Genomic DNA, 23737 nt, shown 5'->3' on the forward strand with positions numbered 1-23737 from the left:
TACAGCAAGATTAGAAGGTGCCAATTCACAGCTTTTACTTCAGACTGTCAATTGTATAGAAATATTTTATATTTAGATGCCTATCCAGAATATGCTATAGCAGGGTTTGTTTGGTTTAGAATTCTTAAATATTGTAAGATGCAATTCTTATACCAAACCCTATTATTAAATCATTAAACTCCTACTTAGAGGCAAAGAGTGTATTCAGAATTTCTATGTAAATATTTTGGAATTTAGGGTTCATACTTTATACTTACCTTTTATTCAGATACTGCTAGTTGATTTAAGTTACTTAAATATTTAAAAATGTTTAACTTGTATGTGAGTGTGTGTATCATATACATCATGAGATTCATTCGCAATGAGGTTCTTTCTCATTATAATGTAACATGGGTTTAAATTTATGAAAAGATGATAGTGGGAACTACACATTTTTTCTGCGAGTAATGAAATTTTTCAGAATGTAATTTTAAGCTTTTAATTTTTATACTTTAATATTAAACAAGACTTGGAAAGCTTGTTCTTCCCACCCTCGTTCTTTCACCCCCAGCCCCCGATTCTTAAACCATCAGTAAAAGGAAAACCTCAAATTGTATAGTAATCTTAATCTATTATTAAAAGGTCCTAGAAAGGAAGATTACAAGGTAGATTCAGGTTTTGAATCGGTTTTGCCATTGGTTTAGCAGCGGGTGGGCAGGCAGATGCCTGCTCAGAGTAGAACCTATTGCCATTTTTCACCATTGATAGAGTAGCCTTTCAGAGTCAATGAGCTCTGTCAATGTGAGCTTGTCAAGGCTACAACTTCATAGACCTGAGAGGCGGTTTGAGAGGTCAGCCCTTTTCAGGTTTGCTGTGATGCAAATGAACTTTAATGCTTAAACAACTATTGGAATTTTTATGTCTGCTCCTTGTTCTTTTTTCTTCACAAAGTCATTGACGAGACATTCAGTGCTTTTTAAATTAGAAGTTGCATTGTGCTAAAGACCTAGTACAGATTTACGGAGGGCTGAAAGCAGTTAGATCATGTTCTTTTCATGGTGCGATTAGAATCAAATCGATTTCCCTACAGCCTTCAGCATTCAGATGGCAATTTTAACAAAGCTTGGGGGCTAGACAAGGGACAAAACGACTGAACTGAATGTTAATTACACTCTGCAGCCTTATTTTCTTTTGATTTGGGGCTGACTGGCAACTAAATTAACAAAAAGTGTGACCATAACTGCTGCCCTATTTTCATTTAAAAGGAGAGCTGCCTCTAAAAGGCTATCTTTACAAAGAAACAAGTGAGGTCTGCTGATCATTGTTAGCAAGGGCACTTTTTTCCCTTTAAAATTCTTGCCCCCCAAAAACGTTAAAAAAATAATGTAATAAGTTAGTCATTGTTGTATTATTATCCAAAGAGTTAGTTGGTTTTCTGATTTTTATGACATATACTTGGAGAATGTAAGGTGGTAGTGATAATTCACTGGTAGTTATGAAATACAGTTGGCACCTATGTGCCTGTGATGTGTCTTCAGCATGTTCAACATGCTGAAAGGTAATATGGTAAGTAGTTAATAGTAGATACTATTTTCTTATGTAACATTTGACTGTTGAAAACCAGCTTGATCCTACAGTTTCTCACCTAGCTCATCCTTGCTTGATATGCTATTTTTTACAATTTGATTATTAGTACTTATTTAGTTGTGCCACATTAATAGTGTTATATGCTTTTTTTCCTTCCCTTGTGAGGAAGCTGCAGCTGTACCAAGTTGCATTTGATTCTTGTGGAAACACTGTCCTTGTTGCACCTGCAGCTGTGTCAGTCTCATCCTAACACCTGGCACCATGAATTATCCTTTCCTTTATTCTTATTCCCAAGCAAGAAACATTTCATGCTGTATAGTACATACTGCAAAAGTCAAGTAATCTTAAACATAAATTTCTCAGTTAATTTCTTTAACAGTAGTGTTGATTAAGAGTTTGATATTGTTATCATTTGTGTGGGTTTAAATACAGATTTGCTCCTGTTTTAATACGTAATACTTACATATCATTTCAGTATTGCAAATCTATTTTTGAACTAAATGGGGATTTAAATTTATATCATTTGGTAGATAACTAGCTTTTTAGAGTTTGATAGTTTTAAATCAGAGGTTAGTTTGAAACAGCGAAAAAAGGAATCAATGCTAAAAACAAAACCTATCTTTATTAGAGTACTATTTGTATTTAGATTACTATTTAATGCTTGACTGTTGATAGTGTTATAGGCCACCCTATATTCAGTCACTGTCTTATACCTCTCTTCTCACACAAAAAGCAGCTGCAAAACAGTTTTTCTAAAACCAGTCAAGAGTAAACTTTTTTCTCATTTGTCTTCCAGACACGAAGATCGATTGAGAAGTTATTAGAATGGGAAAACAATAGGTTATACCACAAGGTGAGTACCACAGGGAGCAGCTTCGTACTGTTGGGGTCTGAATTGCACAGTATGGAAACAGATGCTTTTGTTGAACTAAAAATATGAAAGGTGGACAAATGGGTTAGTCTGTTTGCTGCAATGAACTAGAGCTCATTTTTCTTCTTTTACTCTCCTTCTTGTCTAGCTGTGCTTGCACTGGAGACTGAGCAAAAGGAAATGTGAAACGAATAACATGATGGAATATGTAAGTTAAAGGGCTGTTTTGTGAGTTTCTCTATTAAATGATCATTTATTTTGCTTCTGATCTTATTCTTTCCATGATTATTAATCAGCAAAGGTGTCAGGAGCTTAATCTCCTGAGTGCAAGGATTTTCTACGGTTCACAGATGCATGGTTTCATGTGCAAGACTGATTTATAAAGTTATGAATGACTTGAAAACAAGGCTTCACTGTGTTCTGAAAAATAATAAATTAATTGCCAAGATAAAATAGCCTGAACATGTGTTGATGGAGTGTGAAATTTTAGGTGCTGTATAAAGAATAACCACAACTTTGGTTACGCAGCAAGTCAGATATGGCTTTTTTATATAATGCTAATCAAGTTTCCAAGTGTGGAAGAAAACCTTTCAGCCAAGCCATTGGAGCTTAAGAAACCTTTAGCCTTTATAAATTTTAACTACCCATACCTCAGTGGCCTTTAAAGGATCTTTTAAAGTGTTATTAGAATATTGTTTTATAAAAATTATCCTTAAAGTATGTAGGAGGTGGGATTTTGCCTGTCCTTTGTTTATCCTTTAAAAGATATCCAAGTTGGCACATGTATATAATGAATTTGAGAACTTAATTCAGTATGATATTTAATCTACCGACTCTTTAATTTACTTGAACAATTTTTCTCCTTCTGAAAAATTCAGAATAATTATGAATTTTTATTTATTTTTTTCTTGAGCTTGGGTGTTTTATTTTAAATATCAAAAGTTATTATATTACCTGAAAAACATCTAAGGAAGAATTGATTGTTGAAATTAAAGTCATATTCTTTGTGAAGTGCCTGGCACATCATTTCTGACAAATTCTATTTGATACAGTTAAGCAAGCTATCAGAGATAGTGTGTATGTGTATAAAAGATTGATTAAAACAGTGCTTAAATAGTTGGAAATTGTCATAATATCATTTTGCTCTATAGTATTTACCCTTTCTTTCATTATCATACAATCAAATCCCATTTTTAGCTTTGAACATAAAAGACATCTTAAAAATACCTCTTTTTTCATAGAATAGGTCTATATTCAGTGAACCAAATAATTTAAAATTTATCATTATCTTTTATATAAAACATGCTACTTTATACTGATGAGAAAGACACTTGATACTTTATAATAATAATGAAATATAATCAAATAACTTGTTTTTAGATTGACCTATGAAAATGCTAGTCTTATATTTTCATCAGAGTTAGTTTATGTGTTTTGGCAGGAGGAATGGATATGTAAGAAATTTAAAGCACTTTGTGAAAAAATTGCTCTATTTATAAGCTCAGCCACTAAGCTTAAAAAACTAAGGCTTTTAAAATTTATTTTTGCACATTTCTAAATTTATATTGGAAAGAAAAACAAAAGTTATTCCCAATGCAATTATTTCCAGATAGAACTATAGGAATGTCGTTCATTCATAAAATATGCTTCTTATATTCATCTTTGTTTTATATTTTTTTTAACTAAAAATAAAATAATTTACTAACCTTTCAAAACATCATGAGCTGTGTGCTTTGTTTGTAAAATAGTTTCCTTTAATTTTTATGAGTTTTTAGATAAACTCTACTATTAAAACCATTATATTTTCCATACCATCATAGAAGATACTCAGAAGAGTAATACAATTTTTTAAAAATTGTTAAATATTTATATTTTTCTAAACATTTCAATATATATATATTTGTGGTAGTTGAATGGGAGAATAGCATAATTGCAAAAACTTTCTAACATAATTTTAAAAACTTAAGATAACAAATAATCTAGTAAGGAGAGAAGGCTTCTTATCTAATGAATTGGGGTATTCTTATCATGTATTTCTCTTTGACCTGAACTTTTCTTTAGCTTACAGATATTTCACTTGTTAAAGGAAAATAGTTCTCCTTGATTATATTTTGAACATTGGAGATAATCTAGAAAAATATCAACTTGATAACAATTTTTCTTTTATTCTGATGTGGTAGAGCAGTATGATTTAGAAGGAATGCAACAAAGTGGCCAATTTCTATGCATTATATTCTTTAAAAAATAATGCAAATATGGCCAAAGATAGCATTTATTTTCCGTTCTGTCATATACACTGTAAAATGTAATGCCTACATCCAGGAGCTGAAACTGTGTAGACTGCTTGATTGGGGACACGTTTGAAATATAGAAGTATTTATTGAATGTTGACATATAAGTAGTTTAAACATTTAATTATCAATTTTTAGAGACAGTTTCTGAAAAAGAAAATGAGTTCACCAAACTTGGAAATGTTCAAATCAAATAATTTTTTTTGTTAGCACCTATTTTATACAGAGTTGGAAAAGGGAAATAATTGATTGGAATTTAAGACAGTTCAAGTTTGGAATAAAAATTAGCTCTGGTCTTTCTGTGTTACTGTGTTCTCTCTTTGTTGATTTTCCTTTAGTTTTTTTGTTTGTTTGTTTTTTAATATATTTTTATTGCTTTCAGAGAGGAAGGGAGAGAGAGATAGAAACATCATGGATGAGAGAGAATCATTGATTGGCTGCCTCCTTCACACCCCCTGCTGGGGGTCAATCCAGCAACCCAGGCATGTGCCCTTGACTGGAATCGAACCTAGGACGTTAAGTCTGCAGGCAGGCTCTGTATCCACTGAGCCAAACCGGGTAGGGCTCCTTTAGTTTTTTTTGTAAAAGGTCCTTGGGAACAGATTTCAACCTTTAATTTTGTTAACTTAAGAAAAGGACTTTTAAAAAATTAAGAGAGAAGGGATCAATACCCTTTATATAGAGATCACATATCCTGCTACAGTAAAATGAGAGCAACTCTAGAACCTAATGACCCATGGAATTGGGTTAGATGAATGGGTGGAAGCTGCAGCCATGTAGTATAGTAGAAAAGACAAGACTTTGCAGTTAAGAATGACCTTTGTTCAAATAGTGACTTAACATCTATGGTGTTACCCTTCTCAGATCATCAGTTTCCTCATCTGTAAAATGAGGATGATAATGTTTGCCTCATAAGAAAAGCTGTTGGGATTAAATAAATCCAGATAGTATGAAACACTTATAATTAGTAAGTGCTAGTTCTGTTTTCTCCTTTATTCATGCATGTATTCTGTGTGTCAGAGGCACTATCAAAATTGTTTTAAATATTGGAATATAACTGAAGTTTTATTAAGATGAAATCTATTTAAATATTTTTAAAACTTTTCCTTTTCTCCTTCTACAGGTCATCCTCATAGAATTTTTACCAAAGACACCAATTTTTCGACCGGATTAGCATTTACTTTATTTATAGAGACTTTCCAAGTATGTTGTCTTTCCAATGGTGCCTTGCTTGGTGCTCTTCTGGTGGTGACATAACATTGGTTCTACAGAATTGTGTGGTGTTTTTTTTCTTTTCTTTTTTTTTTTTAATAACCGCATGTTCTAAGTGTGCATTTTTGTCCAACTTTGCAACAGTTATTTCATACAGATGTTTAATACTTAAGTTATTGTGCTCTTTTCTGTTATGTATTCTGATTTTCAAGGTTACTTTTTTGTATTATCGAAAAAAAAATACATTTGAACTTAGCATAAAAAATGGCCAGCCTTTTTTATTTTATCACCAAGGTATACACAGTCTTTTATTTATTAATTCCTTAATATAGAAAAACACCTTTGTAAGACTCTACTCATCATTTATAGCAAGCACACTCTTTGTATTCTTTCTCACCCTTTTTAAATTTAACATAGTTATTCTTTTAAAATAGTAAGTTTTCTTTAATAGCTTTTTGGCATTTAACATATCCTTTCTCATACAATTCCTAATGCTCTGTTTACAGCGGAAATATTTGTAACATTATGAAGACGTATAAAAACGTTTTGAAAGGATTTCTGGTTTCAAAGGTAGCAAGGCAGAATTAAATTATTTTTTATTAGAATAGACAAATCAGTGAATGGTATGCATGCATCTAATGGTTACTAGAGCTCAGGATCATAAAAATTTAGTATCATTACAATCTGTGTATATTTTTTTATCAAGATGATAATGCCTTATTTGGGTTATTTTTTGTTTATCAAATCTTATATACAAAAGTATGGAAATACTCCTTTAAAAAGTTTCTAAGGAAAATACTTCTCCTAATCTAACACAGTTGTAGAATGGATATATGTTTCTAAGAAGTTTTGAAAGAAAGTAAAAATTCTAGAATTAAAAATAAGCTGGTGTTTAATACCCCATTGATATTTAGAACAGATTATTACTAAAAAATGGAAGGCATATTTAGTACTGTTTTTATCTACTAGTTTGCTTTTGGTCCAGTTATGTGTACTTTTTTTTTTTTTTAATTGAGAAGGTGACATTTAAGTTTAAATTAGATCAGCTTGTTTCTTTTACATATATACAAACATACTTTTTTTTTTCTCTTTTTGGTTGTACATATGTCCATGCATTTTAAAACTTTCTGAATGGCCTATGTGTAAATTTTTGTTTTTATAAACTTGAAATTATACAAATTTTAATGTGTGTCAAGAACTTGTTCCATACAGCTGTGGTATCGAGCAATAATGTGAATAACTTTTGAAATTATATAAACTGTGCTTAATAATTTGTATTAAGAATTGGTACCACTATACCTTTTTTCCTTGTATTAAATTTTTTAAATACCAGTTTCATTAATTTATATACCTGTATATTTTTAAAGTATTTCTTTGTACTTCTCCAAAGTACTGTAATTCTATATAAATTTGAATAGTTGAATGCCAGTATTATATTTCCTATATTGGACATTAGGAACTATCTTAAAAACTAAGATTTTTTTTTTTGTATGAGAATTATTTCTTTCCCTTGCCCCCTAAAATACTTAACAACTTGAATTTATAAAACATTTTTCTTCTGAAGAGCTCAAAGTAGAAAGAATCTAAACACTTCTCACTTCATTTACCTTATGTCTAGGGTGTGGCCTGACACCTTAAAGTAGTGCAATTAAAAGGTAATGCTATTCAAAAGCTCTAGTATTCCTCTGGTTTCAGTGTGGAAAATTGTATGGGAAATGCTAAATCTGCCTCAGTATTCAGCAAGAGCAGAAAAATATGACTATAGACTATGCAACATAGTGTTCCATATCTAAAATTTTATAAATTTGTAGAACAGCATATTGATTAGCTTTATAAGAAGAATTGTACCTTTTGAGACATAATTTTTTCTCCTATTATTAGTCTTCTGTAAGTTGTAATTTTTATTCCCTTAAGAATATTTAATAATAAGATAGTTTCATAGTTGATAATATTAAGTATAGGATTTTTAAAAGCCTTAATTTTATTAAAGACTAGAGGCCCGGTGCATAGATTCATGCACTGGTGGGGGGGTCCCTCAGCCTGGCCTGCACCCTCTGGCAGTCTGGGTCCCCTTGGGGGATGTTGGACTGCTGGTTTCGGCTCGATCCCCACAGGCCAGGCCAAGGGACCCCACCAGTGCACGAATCCATGCACTGGGCCACTAGTCTATATATATAAAAGCCAAAGCAACCGAACAACCAGTCGACCAGTCACTATGACACGCACTGACTACCAGGGGGCAGACGCTCAACACAGGAGCCGCCCCCTGGTGGTCAGTGTGCTCCCACAGCAGGAATGCTGCTCAGCGAGCTTACTGAGCAGCAGCGGCAGCAGGCACAGTGGGGTCGGGATGAGAGGAGCGGCGTGGGCTCCTCCCGGGCCACCTGCTGCTTCGCGTACTACTACATCCCTTGGGGGATGTCAGACCGCCAGTTTTGGCCCTACCCCTGAGGGATCCCGGATTGCAAGAGGGTGCAGGCCAGGCTGAGGGACCCCACCAGTGCGCAAATCCATGCACTGGGCCTCTAGTTCTGTATAATAAAGAGTTAATATGCTAATTACACCAAACAGCAGAACGACTGTCTGGACATCCTTCCGATGAAGCCAGGGCTGCAAGGGTCAGCTGAGGCTGCGAGGGGCTGCGAGGGCTGGCCGAGGCAACTGGGGCTGTGAGGGCCAAGCCCCTTGCACAAATTTTGTGCATTGGGCCTCTTATATATATAAAAGCCTATGTGACCATTTGACCGTTTGCTGTGATGCACACTGACCACCAGGGGGCAGACGCTTGACACACAGACATGGAAACATGGAATAGACTGATGAATCTCAGGGGGGAGTGGGGAGGGCAGGAAGAGATTAACCAAAGATCTTATATGATACTAGAGTCCCGGTGCATGGGATTCCTGCACTGGTGGGGGGCGTGGCTGATGGGGATCAGCCTGTTGTGGGAGCACTGCTCATCCCGGTCAGCCCAGCCAAGCGGCTGTGGATCTGCCCTCTGAGTGGCTGCTCCCTGGTCTGGCATCTTCTGTGGAGCCGGAGCACTTGCCTCTCCAGGAGACCTGGTCGGGGTCGGGGCCAGGCCCAGGGACAGTAGCACTGAGAGGTGGCAGAGTAGGCCTCAGTCCGCCAGTGGCCATGAACCTGCCTCTCAGCCTCTTGGGTCAGGTCTGTGAGCCCAGGTGGTGGCAGTGCTCCGCAGCCTGCGGGCATCTGGAGGAGGCAGCAGGGAGTGAGGAGGCGACAATCGCAGCCTGGGTTCCTGCCCCGTCAGCCCGGGGTTCGCAGTGGGAGCAGCCGCTCATCCCGTTCAGCCAAGTGGCGCTCCCACTATGGGTAGCGCACTAACCATCAGGGGGCAGCTCCTGCGTTGAGTGTCTGCGCCCTAGTGGTCAGTGTGCATCATAGTGACTGGTCGACCAGTTGTTCGCTTGCTTTGGCTTTTGTATATATAGGTTCCCTAGAAATGTGCACTCTTATAATTTCTAATGTGTATATAGAAAAAAACCCTGAATGCTTAATATGTGGTATTACCAAAGTCAGTTATGCCTTGAGCTTGAGTATCTGGGCTAGTAGCCTCCAGTATAACCCTTCTGGCTTATCCTTTCTTGAGTTATGAATATAAATGCCCATGTTACTGGAAATTAGAAATATTTAAAATGATGATTGTTCTTCTATTTATGTTTCCTGCCTTAAAGTTTGTGAAGCATGAATCATAGGTACTTTTAAAATTGACCAAGGAAAAATATTGGCAGAAAATCTAATGTATAGATTTTACATAGGCTAAATGAATAACTTAGGATTTTTGTTTATATATTACTGGCATTTTACAATCAGTCACCATTCCTGTGTAGAAACATTCTTTTATCAAATAGTGTACCTAGCAAACTCTATTCAATTTAATACATGAATTATATATATTTGGCTTAAAATATATACTCCAAAACCTAATGACAATAGTAAAACTTAAGGGACACATTTAGCTTCTAAGGTAGATATTACCCCACCCTCACAAGAGGCTCACCTTACCCATATAAAATGGTCATCAGATGCTTTATTAAGATTCTTTAATGACTGGGTTTCATTAATTTAAAATATGAACATGTGATTTAGGTCTAAAATCCGTAAGTGTTCAAACTTTGAATAATAGTAAACAATGATTTCAATTTCTTAGTATAAAAACTAGTTTTGTAATTGAATAATTTTAAATCAAGAACAACCACAACTTTTTCCATAGTTGTGTTTTCAGTGTTATTTGTACAGAGCTTCTGATTGCTTCTTTACATTAGTAGACACAAGGTAATGGTATAAAATTTTGACATTTCTTATCAATTTCTGGTTATAAAAAAATGTTAGAGTAACATGTACAGTTGGACCCACAGCCACATGAGTTCACACTAGTTTTATATAACATTGTGTACAGACTGTTTCAGCATTTATGTTATTCTGCTTCACAGTTATAACATTTAGCTGCATACCTGATTTTCACTATACATACTTGCTTTGGCTCAACTGTTTGTCAGCAGGACTAAATCAAAAGTACAGTGTGTTTAAAACTGTCTTTAGCTGAATTCCAGCATCTAGTCCTGAGCCTCTTTCCTTCTCCTATCCCACTGAAGCACTGTGGGTCCTTTTGCTGCCCTCTTGATGTCCAGAGTCTTCCCTCAGGCAGGGACGTAGTCCAGAATTGCCTTTCTACTATCCTTTCCCAAAGCTCTCAGTAAGAATGTTAATTCTTTCTCATTCTTAGCTAGGTGTTCAGAAGGCCAGTTAGTGAGTCAGCCCATTAAGTGCTGAAGAGCTGACACTTTCAATTCTGCTAAGGTGGTACTTGCATTTTTAAAATGGAGTGTCTTAACTTAAATTTCCATTTTGGTGCAGTGGTATAATTGGCGTTTTTCTTTTCAACAGTTCCTATCAGTCCAGACATTTCAGGGAGGAAGTAATAGGATAGTTACGTATGGGGCTTCTCAAACCACCATTTCTGAAGAAAGCTGATTTATATGTAGTATTAGGGAAGAAAGAATAGACTAAAAGCCAGTCCTAAACCAAACTATTAATTATCCCATAATAGTTTGTGTTTACCCTTTTAAAAAGGATATAAAGTAACTTTTAATTTTTGTATATATAGTAGCCAACTATTATTTTTAGGAACATATAAATTGATATTTGAAGGAGATTTGTCTTTAAATTTTGAGTTATCTTGTTCTGTACTTTTACAAAGATTTTTAGATAGTAACTTAAGAGAAGCCTATATAGTGTTTATGTTAGTCATATTTCAGTGTACTTGTTTCTGCAGTAGGGAACAATATTCCACCCCCTCCCCCATGGTGAATTGAAACAACAGAGTTTGTTTATAGCCTTAATAGACAATTCTGAAAACAAATTCAGAATGCTAATCCTGATTTTTAATTCATTTCTATGTTCTGCAAGATCATCAAGATACTCGGCCTCTTTGCTTTTATTTTCATTTCCTCAAAAGGAAGATATTATGACTACCTCGTATTTTAAAATCATTTATTATGCTGTTATTTATTACATCCTGTATAAAAGTAAGAGTAGCTAGATGTTTACTACTAATGATTGAGTAGCTTTTTTGACTTATTTTCAGTGTCAGCAAAAACCTGAGCTACTTTCCAATTTTGCATTTAAAAATAAAGCATTAGAATGAATACTCCCTATATCTACCTATAGTAAAGCTTTGCATGTTTTAAAATCAGGTAGACATTAAATATAGTAATTGAGAAAAGCTTTTTTCTAATACCTTTTAAACTATTGTTTCATCTCAGATACTTAAAGCAAAATCATGCCTTAAAAAAAAAGTTTTTCTCTACATTATAAACATGGTGCTTTATCTGAATTTGAGAGATAAGTCTTTTTTTCTCTTTATAAAAAATATAGTATGTTACTTTCCTAGCTTTTTTAAAAATATGTTTTTATTGATTTTTTAGAGAAAGGAAGGGAGAGGGATAGAGAGAAATATTGATGAGAGAGAAATACTGGACAGCTGCCTCCTGCACACCCCCTGTAGGGGATCCAGCCCGCAACCTGGGCATGTGCCCTGATCAGGAATTGAACAGGCGGCCTTTTGGTTCCTGAGTTGATGCTCAACTCCTGTGCTACACCGGCAGGGCACTTTTCCTAGCTCAGAAATTATCTCAGAAATATTTTAATGAACTAACCACACCAGGCATTCATTTTGGCAGATAAGCTATCTGTTGCTGTTTTCCTTCTTTTTAAAGAAGTAATATCAACCAGCTTTCAGGAGAACATAAGTAATGTGTCACTGTTTTGGGTACTATTTTATTGTACCATAATGCAACCTCAAACTGCAGATTTTTATCTCCTGTTATCTCTCTTACTGGTTCTTAATTTAGTAAAACTAGCTCAAATTCTTTTTGACATAAATACTATATAGACTTAAAATGTTCTAGAAGGAAAGAGTAGCCTAGTTCCTCAAGAAACCTTTCATGCTAAATAAAGGATCACCTCCTCTTTCTCTTTTAGTAGCAGCTTATTTAATTAGTTTCATTCCATTGCCATGGAGTCTTCATAAACAGGAGTTTGTTTTAACTGAAGTTATCAAAAATCTCTTAAAAATTTCCATTTATTTTTACATTTGTTGGAGTTAATGATATTTTGCCCTCTCAGAAGAGTTTAGCATTGTGAAATTGGCAGTGGAAGCAAAGGAGACATGATTGGAAAGCAATATGCTGAAATCTGGCCAAGAGAAGTAACTACATTGTTATCCTACCTGTACTTTGGTTTACAAGTGGGAAAGTTATGCAGTGGCCAGGAATTACACATACACAGCTTTTTATTATACTCTTTGTGTATAATAATGGAAATTATTTAAAAAAAAATGTTCTAGTTTTCCTCTGCTATCATGTCTTTTGGAAAGATAGTGGGAGGCTACCTTGAATAAGGTATTCTATTTATCTTTTATAATTGTGCGACAAACAATTAAAATACTAAATAAATGATTCTAGGAATTTTTTCCTATGTCCTTAGTGAGCATGGAATAGCTCTCAAGTATAATTCATCAGGAACTTCTGATAGGGCAATTATGCACACACATGACCAGGGTCTCTATTATGCTTTCAGGTAATCCTAGCTACATTCAGCTAAGTCTAGTAACATTTTAAAAAATGAAAATAACTTTGGTACAAACTTGAATTTTAAAGGTATGTATTATATTTTTCATTATTAAGAAATTAAAGCCATTGCCAAACATAACCTGTGTTTGTTAAAAGATTTTTTTGATTAGATGAAAATTTGTTGGGCTGTCATAATTGTGAAGAAATATGTAGATGGTAATATTTAGGGTGGCTTGGTTTTTGGCCCTATGTTGATTGCTGTATATTGAGTCTTATAAAATTAAGTTTTCATTGACAAATTTTTCTAGTAAACACATGGAGTTCTAATTTGAACCTTGATCACATGATTTTAGTTGAGTTGTTATTTAAAAAAATATATATATTTAATGATTTCAGAGAGGCAGGTAGAGGGAGAGATGGAAACATCAGTGATGAGAGAGAATCATTGATTGGCTGCCTCCTGCACAAACGGATTGAGCCTGCAACCTAGGCATATGCCCCTACTGGGAATCGAACCGTTACCTCCTGGTTCACAGGTTGATGCTCAACCACTGAGCCACAGCGGCCAGGCAACTTGTTGTTTTTAAGTGAGTCTGTTTTAACACATGACTTCAGCACATAATTTCATTCTTAGAACTAAAATACGGGCTAGTTTCAGTACTATAATATATTAAATATAAATTTAAACCAATTTAGATGAAGTTAGAAAAAAGAGTCTGGAACTTAGAGATTAAACCACTAAAAGGATATTGACAAAACTAGTAATGTTTGTTGAAATGGCCATATGAATGAATGCACATACATATTTCTTCTGTGGACACGACCTGTTCAAATATCTGGGAATAAAATAATTGACATGAATATGAGTTTAGGAAATATGTGCAATAAACTTAACAAAAATATATTGTGTGTTCATGAGCTTGCATTATAGTTGGAAAAAAGAATAGGAAAAAAATACAACTTATATAATTGACATTTTCCCAAAGATCTTAAGTTGTCCCTAAAATTTAAAAGCCAATGCAGCTTTTTATAGGGTTCTCAGTTATTCTATTTAGATTTCATATTGCTTTTTAAGTGTTCAAGGGAAGGCAGAAATCTAATTACCACCCTATAAATACACATATTTAGCAGTAAAGTTTATCTGTTACATTGTATCAAATGACTATTTGTCATACACATTTTTATGTTTTCATTTTATTTGATTGACCCAGATTCTAGTGTAAACATTTAAGAAATAATTTCATATATATGGGAAAAGATATGTGTGTGTATATATACATATATATACTTAATTTTAAAATAAAGTATTTGTAATTCAGTTCATTAAGGCATCTCTTTTGCAGTAGGAAGTAAAGATGCTTTTACCTCCACCACCTGGATTGTTTTACTTAAAATACAAAATCAGATTGATTCTATTTGAAACATTTAAAAACTAAGGGAAATTTTGTGTTTGTGGGTTATTTCTGTTTCCTTGAGTCATCTCAATATTATAGTTTGTAAATAATTCCTTATTTTCCGAATTACTATTTTTTATTTACTTTTTTAATCCTACCAAGAAAAATGTGAGAATTCTCAGCAGCATATTAAGTTTCCTTTTTCAGAAATGGAGACTTAAGCAAAAATGCCATTGCTTCTTGCAGTGGTTAAACTATCTTTGAAAGCCGAAAAGATAGTCTTAGATAGTTAGATAGCCATTCAATTTTCTTTACATTGTATGTGAGATGAATATTTCTTGAGACTTTTTTGTTTGCTTTACTAAAGAAATCAACGAAGGAAAAAAAACTTCAAAAAAACACACAACAAAACAAACAAAAAACACCCTGCAACTCATGTGAAGCATGCAGGGTGTTGTAATTTCAGTTTGCAAAGCGGTGTGATACAATGTTGCTGAGGCAAAAGCACACGATAGATTTAATGTAGCCAATTGTGTACTTTTGAAAAAAAGAGTAACTGTTCCCTGTGAGTTAATTTTGGATTTTTTCAAAATCTCTCTTTTAGGCTTTGTGCTGGATTCTTCCAGACAAATGCGTATTCCATGTGGGCCTGTGTTCTGCTAAATGCTCTCAGTTCTCCTTTTGCAATCAAGATTATGTTGCTAAGGAGATTTTGCTTTTATTGGTGCCATTGATTTGTGTTAATACGTTTTGAATACCTCTCTGTATTCTTCCGTAGACAAGGCCAAAAGAAAAACTTCCCCGAGTTTCCCAATTTACATTACAAATGGAGCGGTGGTGTAATGAAGCCGATATAAAGTGGGCAGTTGAAAGGGAACTAAAGAAGGGCACTCAAGTGAGAAATGAAGAAATGTGCCGAGTGGAGTCTGTGGGCTGCCTTAGGTCCAGCTGCAGGAACTGGCCCTGGCCAGAGGTAGAGTGAGTGAGCGCCTCCCTCTGCAAAGACCACCCACTTTTTGGAGCCCAGGCTGGCACACCATAGTTACCTCATTGACTAATATAGATAGGGCCATTAAAAAGGGAGAAACTTTCTGAGGTGGCAAAGAGATGGTTCTCTCTCACCCCTAAATCTCCAATCATTCCTAGAGTGTGACTTAGTCCGTCTATATCTTACAACCTTTAGTTGTCCCTTAACACTAGAAAGACTGAAATTTAGTATATCCCTATATTGCCCAAAAGCAGTCAAAATGCCTGCATCGTGAAAGAATAATATCGGAGCGCTCTGCACTTATGTTCCTTAGCTTTTCCAATAACTCACTTCTATTCGACATTTCTTTCATGAATTTAGGGCGCAAAAGAAATAAACAACTTATTAGAACAAGTATCACTGCATAAAGATTCTAATAACAAGTACTAGTTTAGCTTATTGAGCAACTGCAACTTATCAAGTATCGACAATTTATCATGTACTTGTATGTTATCATGTGACAGTAATCGAAAAAAAAAATGAAAACTGTTATTTCAATACAGAGCCAAACTGGTCATATAAGAAATTTACTCAATTCAATAATAAGAGTCATTTGATTATTTAAAATTTCCCAAGCAGTCAAAATGACTGCTTTTGAGCAATATAGGTATAACACATATATATATATACCAGAAATGGAGGGGGAGGTAACTACAATTATTAATAAACGCATTTATATGTTGTACAAAAAGTCACAAAATTCTAAGACATTGTGTCCTTATATACATAATTGTTTTTCTAATTGAAATTAAAAAGCAGTTAAAATGACTTCCTTGGGCAATCTAGTGTTAAAGAAGCCCCAGGGATCACCCAGTTCTTTGGTTATGGGAACTGGCATATTGAAATATTTTTGTTGGTGTGTCATTTTAGGTGAGAAGGATGTTAGATTAAATTGAAGGTTTTAGTTATATGCTCCTTACTTTGTATGATATTCTAGACTCCAAAAACTTTCTTCTTCTTATGAAACTCATATTCTTCCTGTGAGTGGAAGGAGAATGCCAACTAGACCTGCCTTGAACCAGTGAAGTGAGTGGCTTAGGTTGCAGTATCTGAAGGTGCTAAGGTATTCCTTTGTGGCACAGTAATACCCTTTGAGTGGTTACATTGTTCGGACATGCTGGTGTTCATCCACAGGGTTTTTTGTTTGTTTTTTAATCAGAGAACAAATACTGCACTGATACAACCTGAATAAATTTTAGACCTTTTAAATTATGAATATAAAACTGAAGAAAAATTGCTGCACAGGTTTGAGGAATTTAAAAATTCATCGTAAGGGTTCAAGAACAACCCTCTTATTTGAAGATGAAAAATGAGTATTTCTGTTAAAACAGTTTAAAAGTCTATCAGTTCTTTAATAATCAATGGTCTGCAATAAATAGCAGAGGCATTCTGCTATCAATGGGAAATATAAAATTTATTTTAAAAATCTGAAAATGAAATTCTTAATTCCTATAATTATAATGTCTTTTCAGATTCCCCCCCCCCCCCCCCCAAAAAAAGATGCCTGTCAACTGTTGTGCTTCATGGATAAAATTCAAATTTTGAGACTAAATGTATTATTTTTTTGTCTTACGTCCCCAAATTTTGGTTTACATGTACTTCTGGTTGATTTTCCCCCCTGTAATACTTTCAAAGCTTTTTAAATTAATCTCTATCTTAAAGACTAAACTTTAAAAATATAGGAATGAATTTTATTTTCAATCTGGTATTTATGGCTGTATTTGTCAGTGGTTTCCATATTAATGATACCATTCTTTTATGGTAGAATCCTAAATTTAAGAATTGTAAGAATGAGAAAAAAGCTAAGAATTAATTATAGGTGAAAGGTAGTGAGAAACAAAATATTTTTATGCTTTATATTGAGAGTTTGGGTTTTTTTTCTTTCCCCAAATTAGAAATGATTTATTGAAACTTACTTTTAAATTTCTTTACACTTTAAAATTTTCACACTTAGAAAGACTGCTCTGAAGAGGAAGGCAAACTTGTTCTGCTCATGCACATAAAACAAATAGTATAATTTTATTCTGAGCATCAAACTATAACACTTATAAAATTATTTCCCAAAGATAAAGTGTATCAGTAATATTTATGAACTTTGAAAAACCAGTTTTTCCTAGTCTTCTGTTTGTAGCATACTATTATGTGCTGGAAGGTGATGTGTAAAAGAATGCAAGTGTAAGAAATCAACCAATTATGCCCTGATTGACCAGTATTTCTTCTATACATTGCTTAGAGTAGAGATGAGTTAGGTAACTTACAAATGCATGGCATGTTTTTAAATACTGTCAAAACCATCAATAATTAAGCTGCACTAGGAAAGAGATGTGAAGAAAGTGTGTGTAGGAAAGCACAATCTTATTTTCCAATTCTGCACACCCACTTAAGAAAAGCTAGGATCTCAGAGCTGGAGGAAACCCCAGAGGTGTCCAGTGGGAATGTGCATTATAATCAACTGGAGAGTGTTTTGTTTTCAAACATACATGACTATATTCTCCCCCACACCCCATCACTTAGAACTGGAAAGAGAGGGAAGGAGAGCATGTATATGATTTTAAAAATTTCCCAATTATGGTAAGTAAGACATCTTCCCTTTCCATTCTAACCAAGGGAGTTTGTCACTTGTCTGAGCTCACAGATTATTAGTGACAGTGCTAGGACTAAAACTCCAGACATGTGACCGCTAGTATACATATGTGGGGTATTTCCTGAAATAAATACTATAAATAGAATTTTCCCTTTTGCAAACTTAGCAATAAAAAAAAAAAACTAAAAGTGATTGAAATCCAGTAAGAGTATCATCTATGCCTAAAGTACCTAAAGGCAAAATGTTACACACACACACACCACAACACAACACAAAAAGCCCCCCAAAAAACAAAATACTTAACTCCACAAGTGAAGAAACTTTAGCTATACCTATTGCCCAACCTGAGAACTGTGACTTAGACATGAAATGATGTCTTGCTGGTCCATGTGAAAACATTTAGAATGTCTGGCAGCCTACCAGATCCTGAGTTAGCCTGACTAGACTGCTGGGTAGCCAACTTCACATCAGATTAAACACATTCTCTTCGTGATGAATAGCTTGGAACCCTAAAACCTGATTTCGTTACCAAAGTTTGTGAAGGGTGTGTTGTTTTCTAAATTAAAGTTATTTTATGTTTTACTGATACCATCTGATTGTGATCGTCAAATGTATTTTCTGTGATTGTCAAATGTATGGTAGTGATGAAATGGGAGAGCGGACAATAAGAGATTTTTTGTACTAATAAAACAAAAAGGACTCCAACAAGGTTGGACACAGTGCAGCTTAGAGTTGAACATTCATGAATTTTGTATAGAGAAAATTTACATTTCATTAACATTTTAAATTACAAAGGCAGGTCTGCAAATACTGATTGTGTGTGTGTGTGCGTGCGCTCATTGCATTTTTCAAGCAAACAGTGAATAACGTAATGCTAACTATATCCTGTTTCCTCGCTGTTAATTTCCCTTTTTATTTTAAAGCATAAATGTATAGTCACATTAATCTTGGTGAACTGTGCTTTACATTATAAATCCATGCACACTTTGTGTTATGTTCCTTATATGACAAAGTCTTCGGGCTAATGAAGGGTATTCTGAGCACCATTGCTCAGCTATGTGGTAAGCCAGTTCTCCGCAGACTTGCCATTCTAATTCTGCATCCACATGGACAGAAATTAATCTCAATACTGAGCGAGAATATAAAAAATGTAGTAGTTGATGATTAACATCCACTAGAGATTAGAATAGAATTATTCAACTCCAGCTTGCCATTCTTTCAAGCATGTTATACTTTGGGAAGTTCTCTGAAGTTACAAAGAATTTGAAAGCATGGAGGAAATAGTGGCTGACTAATGTAATGAATGGTGGAAATCAGGTCTATGTGGGCCATCAAGTAAGCTGCCATTTGAGGGTAAATTGACAAATGGTGGGGAAGGCCCTAGTTTTGGTTATTGGCATCAGTAATAGTGACATTATGGCTTTAGGCCGTAATTGAAGAACATGTTTTCTGAGATAAAATCATGTATCCTATGAATTTAAAGTGTGTTAACTATTCAGTTGCAGAAAGTAATGTCTAAAATTGTTTTTACTGACTGCTTTTTGACTAGACTCTCTTATTTAAGAACTTAGAGTAGATCTCTTGTGAAGAAGAAGTGATAGGTTCATGGGGGAGTGGGGTAACTGGTCTCCACCCCAAAGCCACACAACTGTCACTGACACCCCTGAGTCTGCTCAGACCTCTACACCCCAGCCAAGGCAGCTGATTCCTCAGCAGGGTATAAGCCAGGGGTGGGCAAACTTTTTGACTCGAGGGCCACAATGGGTTCTTAAACTGGACCGGAGGGCCGGAACAAAAGCATGGATGGAGTGTTTGTGTGAACTAATATAAATTCAAAGTAAACATCATTACATAAAAGGGTACGGTCTTTTTTTTTTTTTTTTTTTTAAGTTTTATTCATTTCAAACGGGCCGGATCCGGCCAGTGGGTTGTAGTTTGTCCACGGCTGGTATAAGCCCTATAAAGTGGGCGAGAGGGTGGGGCTATTGCTTTCCCCCAGGCTGATGCAGCATGGAGAGGAGTGCTCCACACAAGAAGGATGGTGTCTGCCGTGTTGAAGAATGACTCAGCACAGGGATCCTGGCAGCTGACCCTTCAGCACTCTCCCCAGAGCCACAAACCCCAGACTCTTCATGAGACTCTAGTCCTCTGCCCTCCCTCCATTGGAGCCAGGGTAATAAAGGCTTTTATGGTTCTGAACCCTTATAACAAGTCACATGACCAAGGATTAATAAAAAAGGCGAATCAAGGGTTTTGTAAAAAAAAAAACAAAAACAAAACCCTATAGCACCACTGTGGCTGGGTAGATCAGTAGGTTAGAGTGTCATCCCAATGTGCCAGGGTTGCAGGTTCAATCTCTGGTCAGGGCACATATAAAATCAACCAATGCACAAATAAGTGGAACAACAAATCATTGTTTCAATCAAATTTTTAAAAAGTAATCAGTTATCAAAACAATCTACAGCACCTTACAAATATCTGAGTAAGACGGGGAAAAGCATTTCACAAAATCCAACATCCATACATGATAAAAAAATGTCAATAAAATGGAAATGGAAACTTCCTTATCCAGATAGGATGAATGAACTCCCTACAGCTCATGTCATACTTATTAAGTGCAAGACTGAATGCTTTCCTCTAAAGATTGGGAATAAGAAAAGTATTTCTTTTTTTTTTTTTTTTATTTATTCATTTATTTATTTATTTATTTATTTTTTATTGCTTAAAGTATTACAAAGGGTATTACATATGTGTCCATTTTATCCCCCCACCCTAGACAGTCCCCCAGCCTCCCCTATCCCCCAGTGTCTTATGTCCATTGGTTATGCTTATATGCATGCATACAAGTCCTTAGGTTCATCTCAAGAAAAGTATTTCTTATCTTACCACTCCTACTCAACATTGTACTTGAAGTCTTAGTGTGCTAAGTCAAGAGAAAGAAATAAAGGGCATTTGGTCAAAAAGGCAGAAGAAAAACTGTCCTTGTTAGATGGCATGAATTAGTATATGTCGAAAATGCTGAGATATCCACAAAGCTACTGCTAGAACTAACAACTTTATCAACTTCACAGGAAAATCTCTATATATAAAAGCCTAAGTGACCAATGACCGAACGACTGGTTCACCAGTTGCTATGATGCACACTGACCACTGGGGGTAGATGCTCAACGCAGGAGCTGCCCCCTAGTGCTCAGTGCGCTCCCACAGCGGGAGTTCTGCTCAGCTGATCGACCCGTCCTGAGGGCCCACCACCCCAGCAGCAGCCATTCACTCCCTCAGAAATCCTGCAGGTCCAATCTCCAGAGAACAGGCCAGGCACCGAGGGACAGGCACCACCAGCACAATCCTGATAGCACTGCTGGCTTCCTGGAAGTCAGCCTCAGGCACCGTGGCCACTTCCCCTCCCTAGATGCTCTGCAAGGAAGAAATGATATAAAAGTGGCCGCCGGGTGGTTCCCCACAACCAGCATAAATGTCAGTAGGATCCTGATCCCCGGCCCAGCAAGGGAATCCCACCACCCACCCGGAGGGCTTATTGTGTACTGTCCCCACCTGCCCCCCTCCCTCAGCCCCCTTGGGTCCGTCACCAGATGCAGGGTGCTGTGGCAGTGCAAGCCTCTCCCAATCAGGACTGATTGGGCGGGAGCCTGTGGCAGGCGCAGCAGAGCCAGGATAAGCAGGAGCGGCAGGCGGCTTTGGACTGCCAGTTTCAGCCCAATCTCTACAGGCCGTGCCCAGGGACCCCACCCATGCACAAATTCATGCACCGGGCCTCTAGTGTGTGTGTGTGTAATGTGCTTCTATTTACTAGCAATGAACAATCTGAAAAATAAGACAATCCCTTTCACAATAGCATAAAATACTCAGAAATAAGTCTAACAAAAGTGCAAGACTTCTACACTGCGAACTATAAAACATTTCTGAAGGAAGTAAAAGGATCGTAATAAATGGAGAGACGTTACATGTTTATGATTGGAAGACTCAATATTATTAAGATGACCATTCTTTTTAAACTGACATAAATTAAATGCAATCCCTATCAAAATTCTTGCTTCCTGTGTTTTTCCCCCCAGAAATTGACAGACTGATCCTAATATTTATATGAAAATACAAGGGACCCAGAATAACAAAAAATGTCTTGAGATAGAACACAGTTGAAGAACTTATATTTCATTATTTCAATACTTAACTACAAAGCAACAGTAATCAAGAGTGCGGTACTGGTATACTAGTATACTAGTATACTGGTATACTAGTAAGTACAATATGTAGATAAAAGGATGGTATAGGAACAACTGGATAGCTACATGCAAAAGAATGAATTTAAACCCTTATACACAAAAATTAATTAAAAATGGATTATAGACCTAAATGTGAGAGCTAAAACTACAAAACTCTGAAAACAGAAGTAAATCTTTGGATCAGATTTCCAAAGATAAAAACTCAGAAAACAACATTAAGAATATGAAAGACTGCCAGACCAGTGTGGCTCAGTTGTTGAGTGTCGACCCATCAACCAAAAGGTTTGCTCATTCCAGCTTGCCTCTGCGGACACCTACTAGGTTTTGGTTACCCCTCCCCTGAAACTGCTCTTGTCAAATTACCAGATGCCTCCACTTTGCCACATCAGTGGTTAATTTTCTGTTACTCCAAAGCATTTTCTCAGCTGACCATTCCATCTTTATGTATCTCTCTTGTCCTCTCTGACAGCATGCTCTTCCAGGCTCCTGCTCATCCTTCCCCTTAACTCTTTTTAAATAAATTTATTGTTTAAAGTATTACAGATGCCCCCCTCCCCCCGCCACCTTTGTTACCATTGACCCCTCCCATCCCACACGCACCCCGCCCAGCCTTTACCACACTATTGCCTGTGTCCATGGGCAATGCCTATATGCATATACCAGTAAGTTCTCCGGTTAATCACTTCCCACCCCACCCCTCCACCCCGCATTCCTTCTGAGATCAGTCTGTTCCATGCTTCTATGTCTCTGGATCTATTTTATTCATCAGTTTATTTTCATTAAATTCCACATATGAGTGAGTTCATGTGATACTTGTCTTTCTCTGACTGGATTAGCATAATACTCTCCAGGTCCCTCTCTGCTATCTCAAAGGGTAAGAGATCCTTTTTTTTTTTTTTTTTTTTTTTTTTTTTTTTTTTTTTACTGTTGCATAGTATTCCATGGTGTAAATGTACCACAGCTTTTTTATCTACTCATCTACTGATGGGCAAAAATGTGTGTTCCAGGGCCCAGCTCTAGGACTTCAGCTCTTCTCCTTTTCTACCCAATTTCGTCTAATCCATGGCTCAGATACCGTCTACATGCAAATTCATATCGTCAGCTCTGACCTTTCCACTGAGCTATAAATTTAGATATATAGGTGCCAACTTAACACTTCTCCACTTGAATAGCAATTAGGCATTTCACACTTAAAATGGTCAAAGCAGGCCTCTTGGTTTGTTCCCTGTGAATACTGTTCTTCCTTCTTTCTCACCTCCTTTTGCTCAGATATTCAAGACAAAAAAAAACAAGAGTTGTTTACCCTACTCCCCAAAATGTACCTCGGCAACACATCCTCAGTACATTGGTTACTCTCCATATCATTGCTTTCACTTTTGTCTAAGCTCCCATCATCTTTTGTCAGTTCTTACCTGAATTATTTCAGTAGCCTCTTAACTGTTCTCCCAACTGCC

The 23737-nt window shown here is 35.8% G+C and overlaps 1 protein-coding gene across 2 annotated transcripts in view; it reads left to right on the plus strand.

The window, feature by feature from the left end:
* CHIC2 (cysteine rich hydrophobic domain 2) overlaps positions 1-7272 on the plus strand; it is a 56692-nt gene extending 49420 nt beyond the window's left edge. For both annotated transcript variants that reach the window (XM_081088617.1, XM_081088618.1), the window contains exons 4-6: positions 2363-2419; positions 2586-2645; positions 5852-7272. In XM_081088617.1, the coding sequence (XP_080944743.1) occupies positions 2363-2419; positions 2586-2645; positions 5852-5902 (168 nt within the window). In that variant the 3' untranslated portion in view covers positions 5903-7272. The remainder of the gene's footprint in view (positions 1-2362; positions 2420-2585; positions 2646-5851) is intronic.
* The last annotated feature ends 16465 nt before the right edge of the window (positions 7273-23737 follow it).

This window comes from Myotis nattereri (assembly GCF_964212035.1).
Source record: "Myotis nattereri genome assembly, chromosome: 1".
In the NCBI taxonomy this organism is placed as follows: domain Eukaryota; kingdom Metazoa; phylum Chordata; class Mammalia; order Chiroptera; family Vespertilionidae; genus Myotis; species Myotis nattereri.